Below are 20,440 nucleotides of genomic sequence, written 5' to 3' on the forward strand. Positions count from 1 at the left end.
GTGTCAGTCTGAGATTACATAAAAAGACAGAAGTAATTGAGACAGCCTAAATAGATGGAGAATTTACCACAATTCTTCTAAGAAGTTTGGAACATCCTATCTGCCAACAACCAAGAAAAACTGTGTCCAGGTGTACCTAGGAGAATTGGTACTGTTTTAAAGGCAAAAGTGTTCACACCAAATATTGATTTAGCTCTTTTTCTGTTTACTGGACTTTGTATGATGTTAACTGATTAATGAAAACTATTTATGGCATTATTTTTTTTTAAGAAATCCACACAGTTTTTCACAAGTGCCTAAAACATTTGCACAGTACTGTATATCTCAGTATTTTCTACAAAGTGGACTAAATGTTCAGTTGTAAGTCAAAGCCACATGTGAGATGGTAAATAAAGCTTGCAACACACTTTGTTTCGGGGCATTTGTTTTTCTCTTTTATATTCAGCCATTGGTGGATTAAAAGTGTATCCATCTACAGCGTCTGCTTATATTTTATGCAAAACCTCGAATTAATTAAAAAAAATTAAAAATCGCCCCGCTCTATGGCAAATAAATCATGTGAAGACTTTTTAAAAATTCACCATTTGTGTTCCAAGGAAGAAAGAAAGTCAGATGGGTTTTATAGCGATACTACAGGGAGTAAACGATGACAGTGGATTCATTTTTGGGTGAACTATTTCCCTTTAAGTCTAGCCTCGAGATTATAGCTGATTGGTCCATTGTTAGTAAACATTCTGAGAAGACATGCAGCTTCAACACTTCCAGTTTAGATAGCTACACAGACACAGTGCCATAGCTTTGCAAGCACTCAAGTAAGAGGCTCAGGGTGTGGCAAAAACAAAACACAGGCCACCTCAGTGTAAACACTCACTGTAGCAGGGCCTTGGTCTTTCGTGTGGGGTCATCTGGGCGGAAGTTCTTGTATTCTTCCACCTCCTTCTCCAGAGACAGGAGCTGAGACTGGAGTTTGCTTCGCAGGCCGGGCAGTGTGTCTCGGATGTGGTTGGTCAATTGCTAAAAATGACAGAAAAAGAGGAATTGCATGTGTGATACGTAAAAATATGTGTGATATAAAAATTAACGGTGTTCTGTAAAAGTGTGCTAAGCTTTCTGCAGAGTGCCATCTAAAACCAAGACCACAAGTTGATTTGCTCTCAAAATGAGGCATTGCAGGAAATCAGAGAAAAGTTAGAGGGCAGTCGTTCAATCATACAGCCGTTCACTCTTCCATTTCCAGCAGTGAGTGTGACGGACCCACAAGTGAGTGGCCAGATCTCAGCAACATCAGTCAATGGTTGTGACATTCCCTACTGATATCGAGGTGTTTGAATTGATAAATGGGAAGCTGGCTTTAGTAAATCAATTATGTCAATGGCAAATTTTGGTCATACCTGGTTAAGGATCTTCTGCAGGTGTGGTGTTCCCATTCTTTCAGCCAAGTGTCTGTAACTGGGGTGGGACAGGAAGAACTTCCTCTCTGCCGCCTGCGCGGCACGAATATCCTTCCTACCATCTATATCTTTCTGACTGCGGTTCACCACGCCAATATAACCTGAGACAGAGAAACAGACTTAACATTGTACATTTCACAGCATAATGTAAGTAATAGGTGTGTGTGTACTGGCTGTTTTAAAAATAATTCCAATGTAGCTTATCCAATTAGAATTTATAGTCAGAATCATGCTTTTTATAATATTAGATTTACTGCTTTGTGTCTGTTTTAAAATCAAGTGTGAAATAATGTGACACTGTTTGTACTGATGCCAGACCTATTAATTTTTTAGGAACAGTCTTCATTAGAGCAGCGTATTGTAAATCCACGTGCGAGCGGAAAGATTCGCACTCAAGCAACCAGTACAGATGCGCTCTCGCATGATATGCATGCATTCATGACATTTAACAGAATTATAACACCATAGAGCTACTGTCTATTAAGCTGGACAATGGTCTTTTAAGCCAATTATTTTCATTAATTTACTTCACAATACATTTTTATTGTATTTATTTATTTATTTATTTTTTGATGTTACTTGCTGGAATTTTTTATTTTCTCTTTCCAAAGAAGGGCGACGGGCTTCGACCAATTCTAGATCTAAGATGCTTGAATCGAAAGAAGTGCCCATTCAAAATGTTAATTCAGAAACAGATCTTATCGCACATCCGTCCAGGGGAATGGTTTGCATCAATAGACCTGAAGGATGCGTACTTTCATGTACCAATTGCGCTGCAGATTTTGAGATTTGCATTCGAATGAACTGTTTATCAATTCAAAGTCCTTCCGTTCAAATTGTCTCTGGCTCCCCGTACGTTCACGAAATGTATCGATGTGGCACTCGCCCCATTCAAGATGAACGGCGAGCATGTATTGGAATTACCTTGACAACTGGCTATTGCTAGCCCAATCAGAGAATCTGCTGAGCGAACACAGAGACTTGTTGCTTTGACATCTGAACAATTTGTGTCTGAATGTAAACTGGGCGAAAAGCAGACTTCCCCCAGTCAACAAATTTCCTTCTTAGGGGTTCAGTTCAATTCCGTGAGCAAGCGTACACACCTCACGTGCGAGCGCGTTCAGGCCATTCTTCAGTGTCTGTCTAAGTTCAAACTGAGGAAGACATGTCCACTTATGTCTTTTCAGAAAATACTGGGTTTTCTGGCAGCAGCATCCGCCATCATACCGTTAGGTCTGTTACACATGAGACCTCTCCAGTATTGGCTCAGACAGCATGTACCGCAACACGCCTGGCGCCACAGGCGCATGCGCATTCAAGTAACTCGCCGCTGTCTGGCTACTTTAGCACCTTGGACAGCTCCAGCATTCTGTCAACAAGGGGTCATGCTGGGTCAAGTATTCAGATGAAAAGTGGTGGCCACAGATGTGTCCAACACGAGATGGGGCATAGTGTGCGATGGCCAGCGGGCTTCTGGCACCTGGACAGATGCGATGCGCTCATGGCACATCAACCGCCTAGAACTACTGGCTATATTTCTAGCCCTCAAGACGTTCCACCACGTCCTGGTTCGTTCAGACAACACGACGGTGGTGGCGTACATAAATCGCCAGGGCGGAGTCCATTTGCCACAATTGATGAGCATGAGAAAATGCCTCCTCCAAAGGAGCAGGTGTCATCTCCTCTCTCTACGTGATACATATGTCCCAAGCCATCTGAATCACGGCGTGGACCTGTTATCATGCCAAGGAGCATTATAGAGGGAGTGAAGGCTCCACCCTCAGACAGTTCTAAGGATTTGGGAAATATTTGGCAAAGCGAAAGTTGACCTATTCGCCTCCACAGAGAACACCCACTGCCCTCTTTGGTACTCCATGTCCCAAGCCCCGCTGGGAGTAGACCCATTGGCCCACAAATGGCCTGCGAAACGCAAATATGCGTTTCCCCCGGTACGCCTTCTTCACTCTGTAATCAGCAAAATTAGGGAAGATGAGGAAACGCTTCTGTTAGTTGTGCCATATTGGCTTAACCAGTCCTGGTTTGCGGAGATGACAGAATTACTGAACAGCCCCCCATGGGAAATACCACTGAGGAGGGACCTCCTTTCTCAAGCCCAAGGCACGACTTGGCATCCCCAGTCAGAGCTGTGGAACCTACATGTGTGGCCCCTGAATGGAGCACATCGAACCAGCCGAAATTTACTCAGTCAGTGTTAAACAACATTTTACAGGCTAGAGCACCGTCCACAACACGTCTCTATGTGTCAAAACGGCAGGTGTTTGCAAACAGGTGCTTTTCAAGGAGCGAAGACCTAGTCAATTGCTCCATAGCTGAAATCCTTGAATTCCTTCAAGAGCGATTAGATGCTGGTCTTACCCAATCAAAGCTTAAGGTCTATGTAACGACAATCTCTGTGTTTCATGCCCCAGAGACAGGCTCCTCTATAGGCAGACACGATCTGACCATAAAATTCCTTAGAGGAGCGAGGCGGTTGACCCCCTCTTGCCCCGCTACAGTGCCAGATTGGAACCTAAATTTAGTGCTGAAAGCACTTACAAGCTCCCCGTTCAAACCATTGGAATCTACTGAGTTACACATTCTTTCATTAAAGACCGCACTTCCGTTAGACCTGGCCTCATTTAAACGGGTGGGTGAACTGCAGGTGCTGTCAACTGTCAGCTCATGTCTGGAGTGCGGACCAAACCTTTCAAAAGCCACAAATAAACCTAGAAAAGGCTACGTGCCTAAGGTTTTATCAGCATCCTTCAGGGCTCAGGTGGTCCGTTTGCAAGCCTTCTAAACCCTACCTTTTAATTCAGATGAGGAACGATCAGTGCATTTGTTATGCTCTGTGCAGGAATTATATACATATGTTGAATGCACCCATCAGTTTCGGCTGTCGGACCAGCTCTTTGCTACAGAGGTTACATTTCAGTCTCCAAACAAAGGCTCTCGCACTGGATTATAGATGCGATCAGCTTCGCATATGAGTCGCAAGGTATAAACTGGCCTATCGGGGTCAAAGTGCATTCAACTAGAGGCATGGCATCATCATGGGCATGGACAAACAGCGTGTCCTTACAGGACATATGTTTGGCAGCAGGATGGTCCTCACATAATACATTTTCGAGGTTTTACAACCTCGATGTGACTTCTATTTCTTCTCAAGTCCTCTCTGTTTAGAGCGCTTTTATAACCAGTATGTTAAACCAGAAACCCTCTGTTACAGGTAGGCTGTCAATTGTATGTAGAGCTGTGGTTATAATACCCACTCTAGAAAGTCACAAGCACTCCTTATAAACATAAAACCAACTTTTCCAACCGTGTTTGTAAAAGGGTTAATATTACACTATGTGTATCTTTATAAAAACCCCAGATTATATTTATTCCCATCTGGTATTTCCACATGGGTTTTTCATTCATATATACACATATATACATATAAAGCTGAAGTCAGAAGTTTACATACACTTGTTGAAGTCATTAAAACAAATTTTTTAACCACTCCACAGATTTCATATTAGCAAACTATAGTTTTGGCAAGTCTTTTAGGACATCTACTTCATGCATGACATGAGTAATTTTTCCAACAATTGTTTACAGATAGATTGTTTCACTTTTAATTGACTATATCACAATTCCAGTGGGTCAGAAGTTTACATACACTAAGTTAACTGTGCCTTTAAGCAACTTGGAAAATTCCAGAAAATGATGTCAAGCCTTTAGGCAATTAGCCAATTAGCTTCTGATGGGCTAATTGGAGTCAATTGGAGGTGTACCTGTGGAAGGATTTTAAGACCTACCTTCAAACTCAGTGCCTCTTTGCTTGACATCATGGGAAAATCAAATGAAATCATCAAAGACCTCAGAAAAAAAAATTGTGCACTTCCAAAAATCTGGTTCATCCTTGGGAGCAATTTCCAAATTCCTGAAGGTACCACATTCATCTGTACAAACAGTAGTATGCAAATATAAACACTATGAGACCACGCAGCCATCATACCGCACAGGATGGTAACTCAGGTAACCGCTCTGTACAACTGTGGTGAGAAGACTAGCATCTCAGAATGCTCTTCTGAGATGTGGGTTGGCGCTGTTTTGGTGGCACGGGTTGGACCTACACAATATTAGGTAGGTGGTTTTAATGTTGTGGCTGATCTGTGTGTATATATATAAAACACGTTTAAAATATGTAATTTAAGTCATTGGTCTGCGGACCTCTTTATTCATATCTATAATTAAGTGTTATTTCCCTGGGAGTGTAACATCATGTAGTGTGGCGGGATGGGATTCTGTTCCCAATAACAATGTCAAAGTGAACTGAATCGAAAGGGATTCCTAAGATGAAGGGAACGAGACATTGCAAAAGCTGGCCGCACTACTACTTCAGAAGACTGAGGTAAGAGTAATTCTCTCTGTCCCTCAGTTAAAAAAATCTGAAGTAATGGTGACTGAGCACTCGCTTATATAGGCCAAGTGCACGCCTGAAGCGGCGGGGCTCAAACACCATTGCCAATCAGAAAGATTGGCGTTATTGTACAAGGGTTTCAACTAGGTCGTCGAGAAAAGTACCATTCCCTATAGCAATGTCTCGTTCCCTTCATCTCAGTGAACAGAGGTTATATGCGTTACCGGAGACTTTATTTAATATATAGTGGGCCCCAAAAAGACCTCTTTCTCTAAAATATAAATTCTATCAACATTAACTATTTAGTTGTCAAGATTTTGGTCATACTGACCAGCCATACAGTGTGGTTATGTCACTACTAACTGCCCACCTCTACGCAGTGGTAAGAGTTTATTTTCTAGGATCTCTCTGGCATCCGTGCCTTCGTCCATCAAATCCAGTTTCGTGATCACACCAATGGTACGCAGTCCTGTTGACACAGAAACAAATACATGTTTAAAAATAAATAAATAAATAAATAAATCAGGCCCGTCATAATCTTATACAATTTAAGGTCCTTCACCGTGCTTACTATACCAAATCTAGGCTCTCAAAAATGTACCCCCAGGTTGAAGACGAATGTGACAGATTTAAAAGTAATAATGCAAACCTTTTACACATTTTGGACATGCCAAAAATTAAGAGACTACTGGTCATTCATATTTAAAATGTTAAATTATGTTTTCAACTTGAATGTAAAACCTAATGTGGAAACTGCTATTTTCGGAGTCCTGGAAAATGGAGTATCACTGACAAACAATGTAAAACATGTCACTGTGAATATTTGGATTAATCAGGCCCATCTGAGTCAAAGTTGATCTTATGTAAAGATCATGTAAAAGTCATGTTGGCTGGAAATTCCTTGATACAGATGTCCCCTCTTCTATAGGTCTCCTTCTATATATATATATATATATATATATATATATATATATATATATATATATATATATACCAAGTAACTTGTCAAATAAGAAACTTCAACCATAATTTTGTTAACTATTAGGCAGAAAGGGTTGATGTGGGAAGAAAAAGTATAACTTTGTAAATGTATCGATCTTGATGTTAAAGTCCTGGAAAAAAAGTACAATAAAAATATATATAAATTCAGGGTTTTATCAGCGTTTGTGTCCAATCCACCTACTCTCTGTACTTTAGCTGTGAGTGACCCTCACAGTCAGATTTGCACAATATTTCACTCTGTCTAGCTGTTACTAAACACAAGAACATGTCCTGTGTGATCAGCTCTTAAAGGAATAGTTCACCAAAAATGATTAATCGCTTACCCTGATGCCATCCCTTGATCTTTCTTCAGCAGAACACAAATGAAGATTTTTAGAAGAAGATAGAGCTCTGTCAGGTCCTAATAATGGAAGTACACAGGTGCCAGCACTTTGATGGTCCAAAAGTCACATTTAGGCAGCATAAAAGTAATCCATGCGACTCCAGTCGATCAAATATATCTGCAAGCTGCAATGGCAGGCCCAAGCACAACTGGTCCATTTCCACCCAGTGGCTTTTGAAAAACAAAAGGAGGTCCCCCCCACCCCCCTTCTTGAAGTTACACTCAAAGGAGCAAGATCTGAAGCTTTGAAATTTCAAGACTGGGTTTAATAATATTTTACCCTTTTAAATACATGGAACTAATGTTGTTCTTGTCTTTCTAATATGTACATCTACCTTTGAGATTGTCAGACTACCTCATGTAATGTTATCCTTGCTTTAACCATATGATTTATTCTTATTACTCTTTTAAATCGCTTTTCCTGCATGTTATTTCCATTGCAATTACTATAATTCCCCCCATGCTTGGTATCTATGAGGTCCATAGTTAATTTCCAGAATGCTGATGCTGGGTTAAATCCTATAACTTGCATTGTATTGTTGCTATCAAAGTGTAAGTCTGAAGTACCTCTAGTCAGAGCAGAAAACTAAAGAAAAGCAAGTAACAAGAGAATGATATGCTAATTGACTTGAGGCGGGAAAAGCTGTTTACGCCCGTGGTCAAGTTAATTTCTGACTGGTCAGAAGTCTTTTGGGTTGTGCCCAGTCAGAAAGGTTAAAACCTCATGACACTGAACAAACCATTGAGTCTATGCTAAACAAAGAGTCTATGCCTAATACGAGTCTATGCTGAGCAACGAATCAACGCTGAACACAAAGTCGACGCCAAGTCTGCATTTTCTTTTGAGCTATTAGCATTATCATACAGTCTTTGTTTTCCGAAAAGTCTTTCTCGATAGCGGTTTACTTCGCCGCAACTGCCTTTGGCCCTTGAACGCACCGCAGCAACCTGCCTATGAATGAAACCCGGCTCATTCATCTCTTGACTCGTGATTCCCGATTGGCTTCTCTGACCCCTTCATCATCTTTGGCTCAACTCCCAAACCACCGACGCAACGAAGGAAATAACCCATCAACTGACCAAGTAACCAAGTACAGTATTTCCATGTCTCGCTAAACTGGTGTATTAGATAAAAATCGATAACGCTATGCGGGCTAATACGAAGGTGAAATTAACAGATTGATGGTTCGTTCTTTCATGGTTTGCTAAATTACATACATTGCCATAACTCAATATTCTGCATTTCCAGTATTCCAAATCTTGTTTTCTTTACTGTTTACTTTGTGTGTGTGTGTGTGTGTGTGTGTGTGTGGTGTGTGTGTGTGTGTGTGTGCGCGCTAGATTAGTTTATGTATTAGGTTTAGAAAAGTTTAATAAGGTCTTGTTTGTATTGAAAGAGAAGTATCTTGTACTTCATGCTCATAAGTTTAATGTCTTAAACTGTCTGATCCTTTTACTTGCTTAAACACAGTGTTTACGCTAAATTTAGGATATTATTTTGTTGGCCACAAGGTGATATTCCTTCCAGAATGGATAAAGATGCAAGTTTCAACATATCATGGACAAATACATTGATTGGGTGTTAAATATTAATTCTGTTAGATTCCCTAGAGATTAGATCATTATTCCCCCTTATAACCAATAATGAGCTAAAATTCCTACACTAAGGAAATCAGAGTGGCTTGTAGCAGCAAATAATGTAATAACTATCATTAATGTAATAACTGCCAATAATGTAATACATTTTCCATACAATTTTTATTATCCCAGCCAATAATGTAACAGCCAGCCAATAATGTAAGAACTTATTACATTATAGGCAAAAAGGTATTACGTTATTGGTTCAGAAATTGTATTACATTATTGGTATTTATTACATTATTGACTAATTACATTAAGAATGGAAAATGTATTACGTTATTGGCAGTTATTACATTAACAGTAGTTATTACATTATTGGCTTCTACATGGCTAAAAGAAGCTACTCTGAAAACAGTTTTCAGCCAACGATCCTGCATCTGTGTGGAAAGGCCTGAAAAGCATTACAAAAGTATAAGACACAACCCCCCCCCCCCCCCCCCCCGCTACTCAACCTGCACTTATGGTCTGTGAGGAGGATGTGTGCCGGGTCTTTCGGAAACAAAATATTAGGAAAGCTTCAGGCCCAGACAGTGTCTCACCTGCCTGTCTGAAAGTCTGTGCTGACCAACCATCTGACCACCATCTTCACACAGATCTTCAATAGATCACTGAAACAGTGTGAAAATAACAGGACTTAATGACTACAGACCTGTCGCTTTCACGTCTATGTTTGGTGCAGTCACAACAACCTTGAGCTGAACGCACTCAAGACAGTGGAGATGAGAGTGGACTTCAGGAGAAATCCCCCTGCAGTCCTCCCCCTCACCATCCTAAACAGCACTGTAGCAGCAGTGGAGTCATTCAGGTTCCTGGGCTCCACCATCTCTCAGGACCTGAAGTGAGACACCCACATAGACTGAAGAAGGCTCAGCAGAGGTTGTTCTTCCTTTGCCAGTTGAGGAAGTTCAACCTGCCACTGGAGCTGCTGACTCAGTTCTACTCAGCCATCACCGAGTCTGTCCTGTGTACATCTATAGCTGTCTGGTTTGGTTCAGCCACCAAATAAGACAGAAGGAAACTACAAGGGGCAGTCAGGACTGCTGAGAGGATTATTGGCACCCCTGCCCACCCTCCAAGACCTGTACATCTCCAGAGTGAGGAAACGTGCAGGTAGAATCACTCTGGACCCCACACACCCTGCCCACTCCCTTTTTGAACTGTTGCCCTCTGGCTGGCACTACAGAGCACTCAGCGCTAGGACAACCAGGCACAAGAACAGTTTTTACCCTCAGGCCATTTACCACATGAACAATTAACTGCCTTCAGGACTCACATACTGCAATAATGTATAAATATATCATGTACATATGTAAATTCACTCATATTTAATTCAATAACTGTACATACCCCTACCTTGCACATATATTACCACTTGCACATGTACATACGCCATTCTATGTTATATGTCCTATTTTTTTGTGTCTATTTATACTCTTACCTTGTTTTATATTCTGTGTCTCACTATAATGTTCTGTGTGCACTTGCTTGCTTGTTTCTCCTATCACCAAAAAAGCTCATACTGATTCTGATATATGTACCAATTTTGGTGACTGTAGGTGAAAATGGGGGTGCTACAGAACCCCCCTTACATGCCCATTTTCAAGGGGGTGCTACAGAGCCACCCTCCGGCACGCCACCCCCTACAACTTTGCCCAGCCCTAATGGCTGATGACTCTGATGTGTATGCAAAATTTCAAGAGTTTTCACACATTAAGTACCCCAAAAGTACCAAAAACCTTGAAAAGAATAATAATAATAATAATCCTTAGAAGAACAATAGGTCCTCCGTACTTTCAGTGCTTGGGCCCTAATAATAATAATAATAATAATAATCCTTAGAAGAACAATAGAGCCTCCGCACTTTCAGTGCTTGGGCCCTAATGAACGTCTTCTGAAGCGAATCGATAGGCTTATGTAAGAAACAAGTCGATGATTAAAATGTTCTTAACATTAAATCGCCGCTTCCATCCAGGGCTCTGATGCTGTTTGAAACACTCACGTGATGTTCGTTCTTCTGTTGTAAATACACTTCCGAATTCTCACGTGAACTCGCCAACACGCTTATGTCCTGCGACACCTACTGGCAGGAAGCGCTTTTTAAAATTTTATGAAGTTTTAATTATCTATTATCTATTAATTATCTTATTTTACACAAACATTTCAATTTGCTTCAGAAGACATTAATTGATACACTGGAGTCATGTGGATTACTTTTATGCTGCCTAAATTTGACTTTTGGACTGTCAAAATGCTGGCACCCATGTATTTCTATTATAAGGACATGACAGAGCTCTGTCTTCTAAAAATCTTCATTTGTGTTCTGCAAGACACACATCTGGGATGGCATCAGGGTAAGTGTATAATGAGAGAATTTATTTTTGTGTGAACTATTCCTTTAACATATGTGTCCCAAGATTTTTGACTACAAATACTTGCTATAGTTTCTAAGTAAAATATATATTCTTGTTGTACTCTACTAGTTGAGACCTCTCCAACGATACAGCACGATTATTCGATATGTATGATATTTTTTACGAATCTTGTTTTTCATATCATAATTACTAGTGGTAGGCTGATATGTTTTTTTTTTAAATGACCAGTGCTGATACCGATATCTAGACTGCAGAATGGCCGATATTAATTATCATTAAAATAATACAATTTAACAGCAAACCAGATGTACACAAAAATTCTTAAGTAAATCAAAAACTTATTTTAAGCAATATGTACTCAAATTTGCATAAACTTAAAAAGAGAAAAACTTAAACAGAAAGTGCTGACTATCCATTGACAAATATAATGGTAGATTTTAGAACTGACACTAGGGAAAGTTAACACATCTGTTATTCGGCCAAGTGAACATGGTTATGCAATTTGACCAGCTCTTAAATATTGCATTTCAATTGGCTGAATTAGAGAAAATAAACATAATCATTAGTCCTTGGCCGATATTTGGATATTCTGCGATGTCCAAATGCATGGCATGACCGATATATCGGTCTATTAATAATGATTTCAGCAAATTAAAAAGCAGTAGTTAAGAGTTGGTCAAATTGCATATGGTTTGGTCTCTATTGTAAAGTCCAGATTTTAAACTTTAAAATAAAAAAAATGGGTTAAAATGCATACATAATATCTAACGGTTTACGCTAGAACAAGCTCAGCCGAAACGGCCTTGAAATTCAATATCAGTGGATCCCAACTCCCAGCAATCCCTACCTTGAGGGTCCACCTCCTTCGCCATCTTGAGGGCATCAGAGTTGGCCAAATCAGTGTTGGCAGGGGTGACGGCCAGGATCAGACAACTCTCCTTTGTGGTAAACTGCAGAATCATGTCTCGAATCTGGTGCTCGATATCTGGTGGCTGGTCGCCCACAGCAATCTTGGTCATACCCGGCAAATCGATGAGGGTCAGATTCAATACTGTCAAACAAAGAGAGGAGTGTCAGATGGGTGACATTTTTAATAATGACTGCCATCATTATGTTTGTGGGCTGAGTCCTATGTGGTATTACCATTTGGAGAGTAGACCCTCAGGTTTATGGGGATTGGAGAGATGCCCTTATTGGACCCTGTAATCCTGTCTGTCTCCGCTTCAATTTCCTGCCGGACTTCATCAAAGTCCACAAACTTCCTCCCTTTGCAGTGCAAGAACTCTGCATATTCTACAGACAAAGATAGAGAGGGTGTGGTTTAGGATGATAGCGAAATGGCCAGTTGACATTTCAACATGAAAGCAAACAGAACATGAAAACCACACAGTTGTACTGAAAAACTATTTTTATAGTTACATGTTTATCTGTGATGTGACTAGTGTCACATTCAGTGTGACACCCCACATGATTTATTGGTATCATTATTTATATCATTTAATGTATGAATAATTTATTTATCATCACCATATATGATTTAGGTGGACAAAAAAAGAATTACAATATGCACAGCGTCAACTAACACTCAAGATGTAAACTTAGAATGAGCTAATAGCCTAATACAAGTCGATAACTGATGTACAGCTAGGGATTTTCATGCCATGATAAACAAGCTGGAATCAATGTACGCTATTCCCTCACGTTATTTTTCATACTGACACTGCTGATGAAGCTGGAAGCTCAGTAATTCTAGTGCAAAGCACCCAAGTCCATTGAAGATGAATGAGAAACAAGTGTTTATAAGATCCTATTAATCACACTTTTTAATCGCAATCCAGTAAAAATAAAAAAATCTCAAATTTATTGTATCACCATCCTGTTATCGATATAATACTGCATTGCCAGGTCCCTGCCAAATCCCACAACTAATTTAATGCGGCACTATTTAATGTTACACCCCATTACACTTCGTGCAGTTCAAGTACTGTTGTAAACATTATGGGCAGTATGTATGGACACATATAAATGTAGTTTTTTTACCATCGTACACACTTGATGAAGTGGAGTTCAGCTGAGCTGTGCTGGCGGCGTCAATGAAATTGCTGACAATTTTTTATTTTTTATTTTGTCAATGGTAATGAAGATGAGGCGAAAAAGTCTCATGCCGATAATCAAACCGTTTTAATAAAAGCATACTGTTGACGACAATATGACGAGAAAAACCAGGGGTGTAAAGTAACAAATTACAATTACTCTCGTTACTGTAAGTAGTTTTTATCAGGAATTGTCCTTTATTTATTAAGTTGTTTAAAAATGGTATACTAGAGTACATTTCAAGTGCTATAACTGTACTTTTACTGCCCTACTTTCCATTCGTCTGTGTTCACCTCATCCCTGTCCCTGTACAGTGATTAGAACCTGAGGTTCTCTTCTCTCTGTGCACGTGTCAGAAAGGGTGTTCATCCAAAAACATGTAAAAACGGCACCTTTCAATGCAAAAACAAATTCCTTCTCCTGCGTTTGACTTGTTTAGGAGCTGTCCCGTGTCCTGCGTGTTCATCATTCTCCATGTTTGTTGGTCTCTCTCACAATCAGTCTCGCGTGTAGCCAGGTGGAGCGTTGCGCACACAGATAATTACATTTAAGTTCCGCAATATACACTCAATTAGCACTTTATTAGGAACACTATGGTCGTAATAAAGTGCCTGACGTGGTGTTCTGCTGTTGTAACCCATTCGCCTCAAGGTTTGACATGTTGTGCATTCTGAGATGCTACTCTGCTCACTACAATTGTACAGAGTACACGGAGTGTTTTTTGTTTTTGACACCATTCTGAGTAAACTCTAGAGACTGTTGTGCGTGAAAATCCCAGGAGATCAGCAGTTACAGAAATGCTCAAACCAGCCCGTCTGGCACCAACAATCATGCCATGGTCCAAATCACTGAGATCACATTTTCCCCTATTCTAATCGATGATGTGAACATTAACTGAAGTCCTGACCTGTATCTGCATGGTTTTATGCATTGCACTGCTGCCACACGATTGGCTGATTACATAATCGCATGAATACATATGTGTACGGGTGTTCCTAATAAAGTGCTCTGTGAGTGTAGATGGTATAGAAAAATCTCTACCGGTTGACACTTTATACCATCGCCACGACATATATCGCCATACCGCCAAGCCCTAACTTCAGTATATTCATTATATGCTACTATTTCAGGAGCATATTAATCTTTAATATGTTTGATACATGTCTAAATAATTGTAAGTAGTTTATACATTTTTCAAAATGTTTGATTATTTGGTAGTTTGGTCTGGGTTTTGTCATTTTGCACATTATCGTCAACTAAAATATGCTATTTTTGTCAACTAAACTTATATGCCATTTTAATCAGAGTAAAAATGCCTAAAATCAATGAATGGCATGATTAAAACACAAAAAAATTATTACTAAAATAAAAACTTTGAAAATGAACAGTGTGCTGGTCAATACACTCACCGGCTTTGTTGTTAACAAGCTGCAGAATGAGTGGCCTGCGAGTGACAATGCCTGAACCTCGAGGAAGGAAATCCCTGAAAAACAAGAGAGAGAGAAAGTGAGTATGTGCGTTGGAGAGAGTGTTTGCAATGGAGGAGGAGAGACAGCCACTCTCAAGTCATTCAGAGCAATCAAGCTCAATTTTCAGGGATGGCAAGACTGATCAAATTATTCATGAGTGAGGGGGCGAGTGTTTAGGAGCAACCTCTTTGCATTCATCTCAGAACACACACACACACACACACACTCACTCTAAGATGTATCTGGCCTCTGTAGCAATGAATTTTAAAACATATCGTTATCTCCTGAAGGCCCACGATTCCCAAAAGGCTGCAATGCTTTTGTAACTCACAGCCGAACCGGTGTGCATTTAATAACACTGTCTCATATTATAAACACCCTCAAACTTTAGTTCAAACTTTAGAGAGCTGGGCAATTGCAGGCCTAATACTAAAATATATCCAGTTCTAATAACTGCACCAGAGACAGGAAATTACAGAGCAATTAAGGAAAGCATCTCTATTTTTTATGCTCATACTTAGGGTAAGGGGTTTGTTAACATCCAAAACGCTAAGTATTAAACTTAGGAGCGAAACTCATGCCGCACCATTTGTGCTAAAGACATGAAAGCTACCTCAAATTATGCAATTTATTGAGAAGAGGCATGCACAGTTATATTGAGCCTGAAACTGCGGGAAATGCACACAAGAGAAGTAAATGTTTCAATCTATCCTGTATGGTTCACTTCTAGGGATGTGTAAGGGTGGTCGACTATATCAGCTGACTATTTTTAATGGTTTAATGGGAGATACAAATCTTAAATTAATTGAGAGATGCAACTTCTTGGAGAGCGTTTTTGCGAGATTATAGCTTGCTGTGCTTAACAGTGAATAACAGTCAGCACAGTAAAACCCTCTGCAAGAAGTTTCGTCTCTTTTTTTTTTCTCCCCAATTTGGCATGCCCAATTCCCAATGCCCTCTAAATCCTCGTGGTGGTGTAGTGACTTGCCTCAATCTGCGTGGCAGAGGACGAATCTCAGTTGCCTCTGTGTCTGAGAGAGTCAATCCGCGCATCTTATCACGTGGCTTGAGCGCGTTACCGCGGAGACCTAGCGCGTGTGGAGGCTTCACGCTATTCTCCGCGGCATCCACGCACAACTCATCCTACCGAGAGCAAACCACATTATAGCGACCACAAGGAGGTTAACCCAATGTGACCTTAACCACCCTAGCAACCGGGCCAATTGGTTGCTTAGGAACTCTGACTGGAGTCATTCAGCACGGTAGTTTCGTCTCTTTAATGCTTAAGTTTTAGTCTTTTTATGCACTGTTGCTGTTGATGTTGAATACATTTCAAGACTATCACTGTTGGATATGAAATCCACTCCCATAATTGTGAGGTTCTTTGGAGAGTTTAAAGTCTTTCGCCGATTCTGTCTGGCACTGCTTAAATAAATAGTTCAGTAAAGAAAGGTTTAAACTGCTTGATGTTATGAACTATATGTGTACCCACAATTTTATCTTGCGGTTCTGCACTTTTGAATGAGCAGCGCGGATCGCCCTGAAGCACTCCAGTTACATCGAAGTGTGTCATTCTGCATTCAGGATGCACATAAGCGGTTTCGTGCTGCTCTGTATTGGAGCCTTTCTTATTTCTTACTTTGATAGTATGGTGTAATAAGATAATTAGCCTATTTATTTGTTGAATATCCGTTAGTCACCATGTTGAAGTGCTGCACTTAGCGGTCATATATCCCTCTAAAAGGGGTCTGATCAGGGTCACGTGAACAAAACAGAGCCCAATTATGCATTATTTTCTTAAAACCGACTAGTCGTTAAAACAACCGACCGCATAGTCTATTATGAAAATTGGGAGTTTTATTTGCTTCACATTTGGCCAGTATGACGCATCGTAGAAGCAGGGCTGACCGCACTGAGCAAATATGAATGCACACATGAATACATTTGTAAAAAATAAATCGATACAAGAATCTAAATTTTCGATGCAATATAGTGAGAAAAAGAATTGTGAAACTTCGATATGATTGTACTGATAGCCCTAAAGTGCACCAGTCTTAAGTATGACTCTGCAGGAGTTCCTGCTTTACATCTGGGCCTGATCAAAGCCTGTGCAGTCAGCTGTGAATCTAGCCATTTTACTGAAATCTTTCATCCCACTTAATGCACAATGCAGCAGAACCCTGAAGGGAGAGAGAGATCATGCTTTAAAAACATATAGAGTAAAGGGAAGGGCCATACAAAAACAGAAGACACAAAAGTAAAGCAGAGATTTCAAGTGTGTGTGTGTGTGTATATGAAAGGCAGCCTGTGAAGACATCTCCTTGTGGCTGTATGAAGCACGTGTCTGTATGACAAGACAACAGCCAAAGCCTGGAGGCCATCGTGGGAGAGGAAACAACAAAAACAGGCCATTGAGACAGGAATGCAAATCTTCAGGCACCTCACAATTTTATTTTATTTTCAATCAGGCACAGGGCCATAGCCACCATAGACACTGAGGGGGACATGTCCCCCCAATGTTCATAATAGTGGTCTATTGATATGGGTTTTTTCCATGGTTAATTATTATAATTACATTTGGTCCCCCCCCCCCGAATATGTTTTTACATCCTTGTTCATGCACAATCTTCTAAAAAGATTCTTGATGCAACTAAATTTTCAAAGCAACTGTGTAGGGGCGAGTTTAAGTGGCTTGTTGCAAAATTCTGTGTAAAGATTCCACAACCAATAGAAAAAAAAAAAAAAAAAAAAGTCTAATAATGTAGTATCAGAGGCAGCTTTGCTGTTTAAATGAAATGTCCAAAGTGACTAACTTTTATGCCATCCCACTGCAATCAAGTGCAACAGTCTGGTTCCGGAAGTAAAAATCCCATTAATTTTGATTGATATTTTAACAATAGCTAACAAACCTTTAAATACAGACCTACCATGAGCTTCAATGTTGCTAATCGATGTTATATGCTGTTCTGATAAAGGCATCAGTTCGCATTATTTCAAAATAAAAATTGTGTATAAATGATTGTGTATATTTTCCCATCATTTTAAATTTGTTTACATCTTTCTAAATGCTTCATGGGATTGTAGTTCCTTACCTCAATAAAGTAAATGAACTGTAAGTTTACTATACATTCTCCTACATGCCCAGTAGGAGGTGATATGCACAAAGAATGTGAATCGTCAAAAACAAAAACAAGAATGTGAAAGTGGGGATTTATGGTTTAAAAGGACATACATTTTGATCTGTTTCTCACCCACACTCATCATATCGCTTCTGACGACATGGATTTAAGCCACTGGAGTCGTATTGATTACTTTTATGCTGCCTTTATATGCTTTTTGAAACTTCAAATTCTAGCCACCATTCAATTGCATTGTATGGACCTACAGAGCTGAAATATTCTTCTAAAAATCCTTGTTTGTGTTCAGAAGAAGAAATAAGGTCATACACATCTGGGATGGCATGAGGGAGAGTAAAAGATGAGAGAATTAAAATTTTTTGGGTGAACTATCCCATTAAAGATGTTAAGTACACAGTCTTGAACCTTTGTCTTTTTGCCCGGTTTTCAAATACTTTTTTGCTTCAGCTAAAAGTTTGTAATGTTGCAATTCATGTCAGAGATGGATTGTTCGGTTCATGACTTCAAACTCTTTAAATGAATGATTTTATCCTTTAGTTCATATGAAAAAAATGTATTGGAAAAATACTGCAGGAACCAAGACAGCTGAGAAAGTGGGCAGGAACTGTTCCGCTCTATTGTAATTCCAATGTACGCAAATACATTTATTCCCTTTAAAGAATTTGCAATGCTCCAGTCTGCATCTAAATGGTCGCACTTCCAACTGAAACTGTCCTAGTCTGATTTTTGCGAATTCGGACTAACAGACATAGATAGTGCCAACATGTTCTCACAAAAAAAAAAAAAAATATCGACATGCTGCCTCTGAAAGGTGAACCGCAACATGTAGTTAACACTTCCTCAGCTGACGTCCTTCCTTCAAATATTCTTTTACGCATTGTGTTCCGTATATTTGGACAGACATATGAAGACAGTAGCTTGACTACACCAAAAACCCACTGTAGCTTGATTATATATGCACATGTAAACACATCGATAGGCTTGAGTTTGGGCCAGGACTATCTGTAGAGTTCATGATGCGGAATGCTTGTTGCCTGTTTCCAATTAGTTGTTGTAAATTGAAGCTTACTCATTCTTTTTGTACTTTTGTAATCTTATCTGATGCCTCCTGCATACAATATGTTTGTAACTTTGCACAGTGGAAATGCACCTTTACATGATATACAGTTTAAGTCAGAAGTTTACATACACTTAGGTTGAAGTCATTAAAACTCATTTTTTTAACCACTCCCTAGGATATATAGCGTGTGATGCTCAGAGACGCAGGTGAGTCCGAAACTGCACACAGACACAATCCCTTCCGTCTTTATGCAGGCACTCGGTGCTAGTTCAAACAGACATGAAACAAGAACTAAAGCGCTTGGGGTGTTGTCATAGCCAAAGTTATGTTTCCCTTAACTCCGTTGATGAAGATGTGGGATTTCCGCATATGATTAACTTACTCGAGTTGCGTTACGAGATCCATTCTTGTATTCATTTTAACAGCACGTTTAATTTGGAATTAAACATGGTTTTATGTAGTAATACTGTAGTAGTCATATAGTAACCATGGTTTTACTATAGTAATATTGTATTAGCTATGACTGAAGTAACAATGACTGCTGTCACCATTGTTTTCTTGTCAGAAATCATAGTTTTGATATAATTAACCATTGTTTTACAACAGTCATACTGTAGTTTACAGTAACATTGATTTTACTGCCCATTTTACTAATACATTGAAGTATTGTAACCATGACAGTAACCATGTTAATTTTGTGGTTACTATGATTTTACAACAAATACAATGTTTAAACTACGGTTACTGTAGTAAAAGCATGGTGATTTGTAGTGAGGGCAAATCTCGAAGTCTCTATCAAATAGAATATTTTTACTTTGGATTTGACAGTAGGGCTGGGCTTCAAAATTTATATATCGATATTTTTCAGCAAATTGACGATATTCGATATATATCTCGATAATTATGTTTTTGCTCTGAAATAGCATAAAGTTGTATTTTTTACGTTTATTTTGTATTTTTCTATCAAAGGAACCATCATTTCATTTAAACAGCCATTGTAGCCATGTAGAATTAAATAGAAATCTATTTAAAAATGATGAAGGCATGTTTCCCACAGTTTTTCACTAAATTAAAACAAGGGAGAGTAATCATTTTCATTAATTTGCACGTTTATACTTATGTTTAACATACAATCATATATGGAAGCTTAATAAAAATCGTATTCACCTTCATATCTTTTTACTTAAACATATTTCTTTCTGAATGAACAAGGTGTGCAAAAACTACTACACTAAATTTTTTGGAAAACAGATGAATATTGCATCATACTAAATTATTACTGTGGAACCCAGTCAAGTTTATTATTATAATATAATACTGGATTATTATTATTTTCAGGATAAGATTTGTTAAAGATAAATAAAAATATTTCTGTCCCATTTACTTCACCTTAATCTGGGGTTTTTATTTTGACGCTGCATGCA

General features: G+C 39.2%; 1 protein-coding gene across 7 annotated transcripts in view; it reads right to left on the reverse strand.

Annotated features, from left to right (window-relative positions):
- Nucleotides 1-20,440, reverse strand: part of LOC127451631 (dynamin-2-like) — an 84,281-nt gene that overhangs the window by 42,949 nt on the left and 20,892 nt on the right. For all 7 annotated transcript variants that reach the window (XM_051716459.1, XM_051716456.1, XM_051716460.1 and 4 more), the window contains exons 2-7: nucleotides 14,760-14,833; nucleotides 12,400-12,549; nucleotides 12,104-12,307; nucleotides 6,230-6,328; nucleotides 1,392-1,552; nucleotides 872-1,014 (exon numbers count right to left, since the gene is read on the reverse strand). In XM_051716459.1, the coding sequence (XP_051572419.1) occupies nucleotides 872-1,014; nucleotides 1,392-1,552; nucleotides 6,230-6,328; nucleotides 12,104-12,307; nucleotides 12,400-12,549; nucleotides 14,760-14,833 (831 nt within the window). The remainder of the gene's footprint in view (nucleotides 1-871; nucleotides 1,015-1,391; nucleotides 1,553-6,229; nucleotides 6,329-12,103; nucleotides 12,308-12,399; nucleotides 12,550-14,759; nucleotides 14,834-20,440) is intronic.

Source organism: Myxocyprinus asiaticus, chromosome 14 (genome assembly GCF_019703515.2).
Source record: "Myxocyprinus asiaticus isolate MX2 ecotype Aquarium Trade chromosome 14, UBuf_Myxa_2, whole genome shotgun sequence".
NCBI lineage: Eukaryota > Metazoa > Chordata > Actinopteri > Cypriniformes > Catostomidae > Myxocyprinus > Myxocyprinus asiaticus.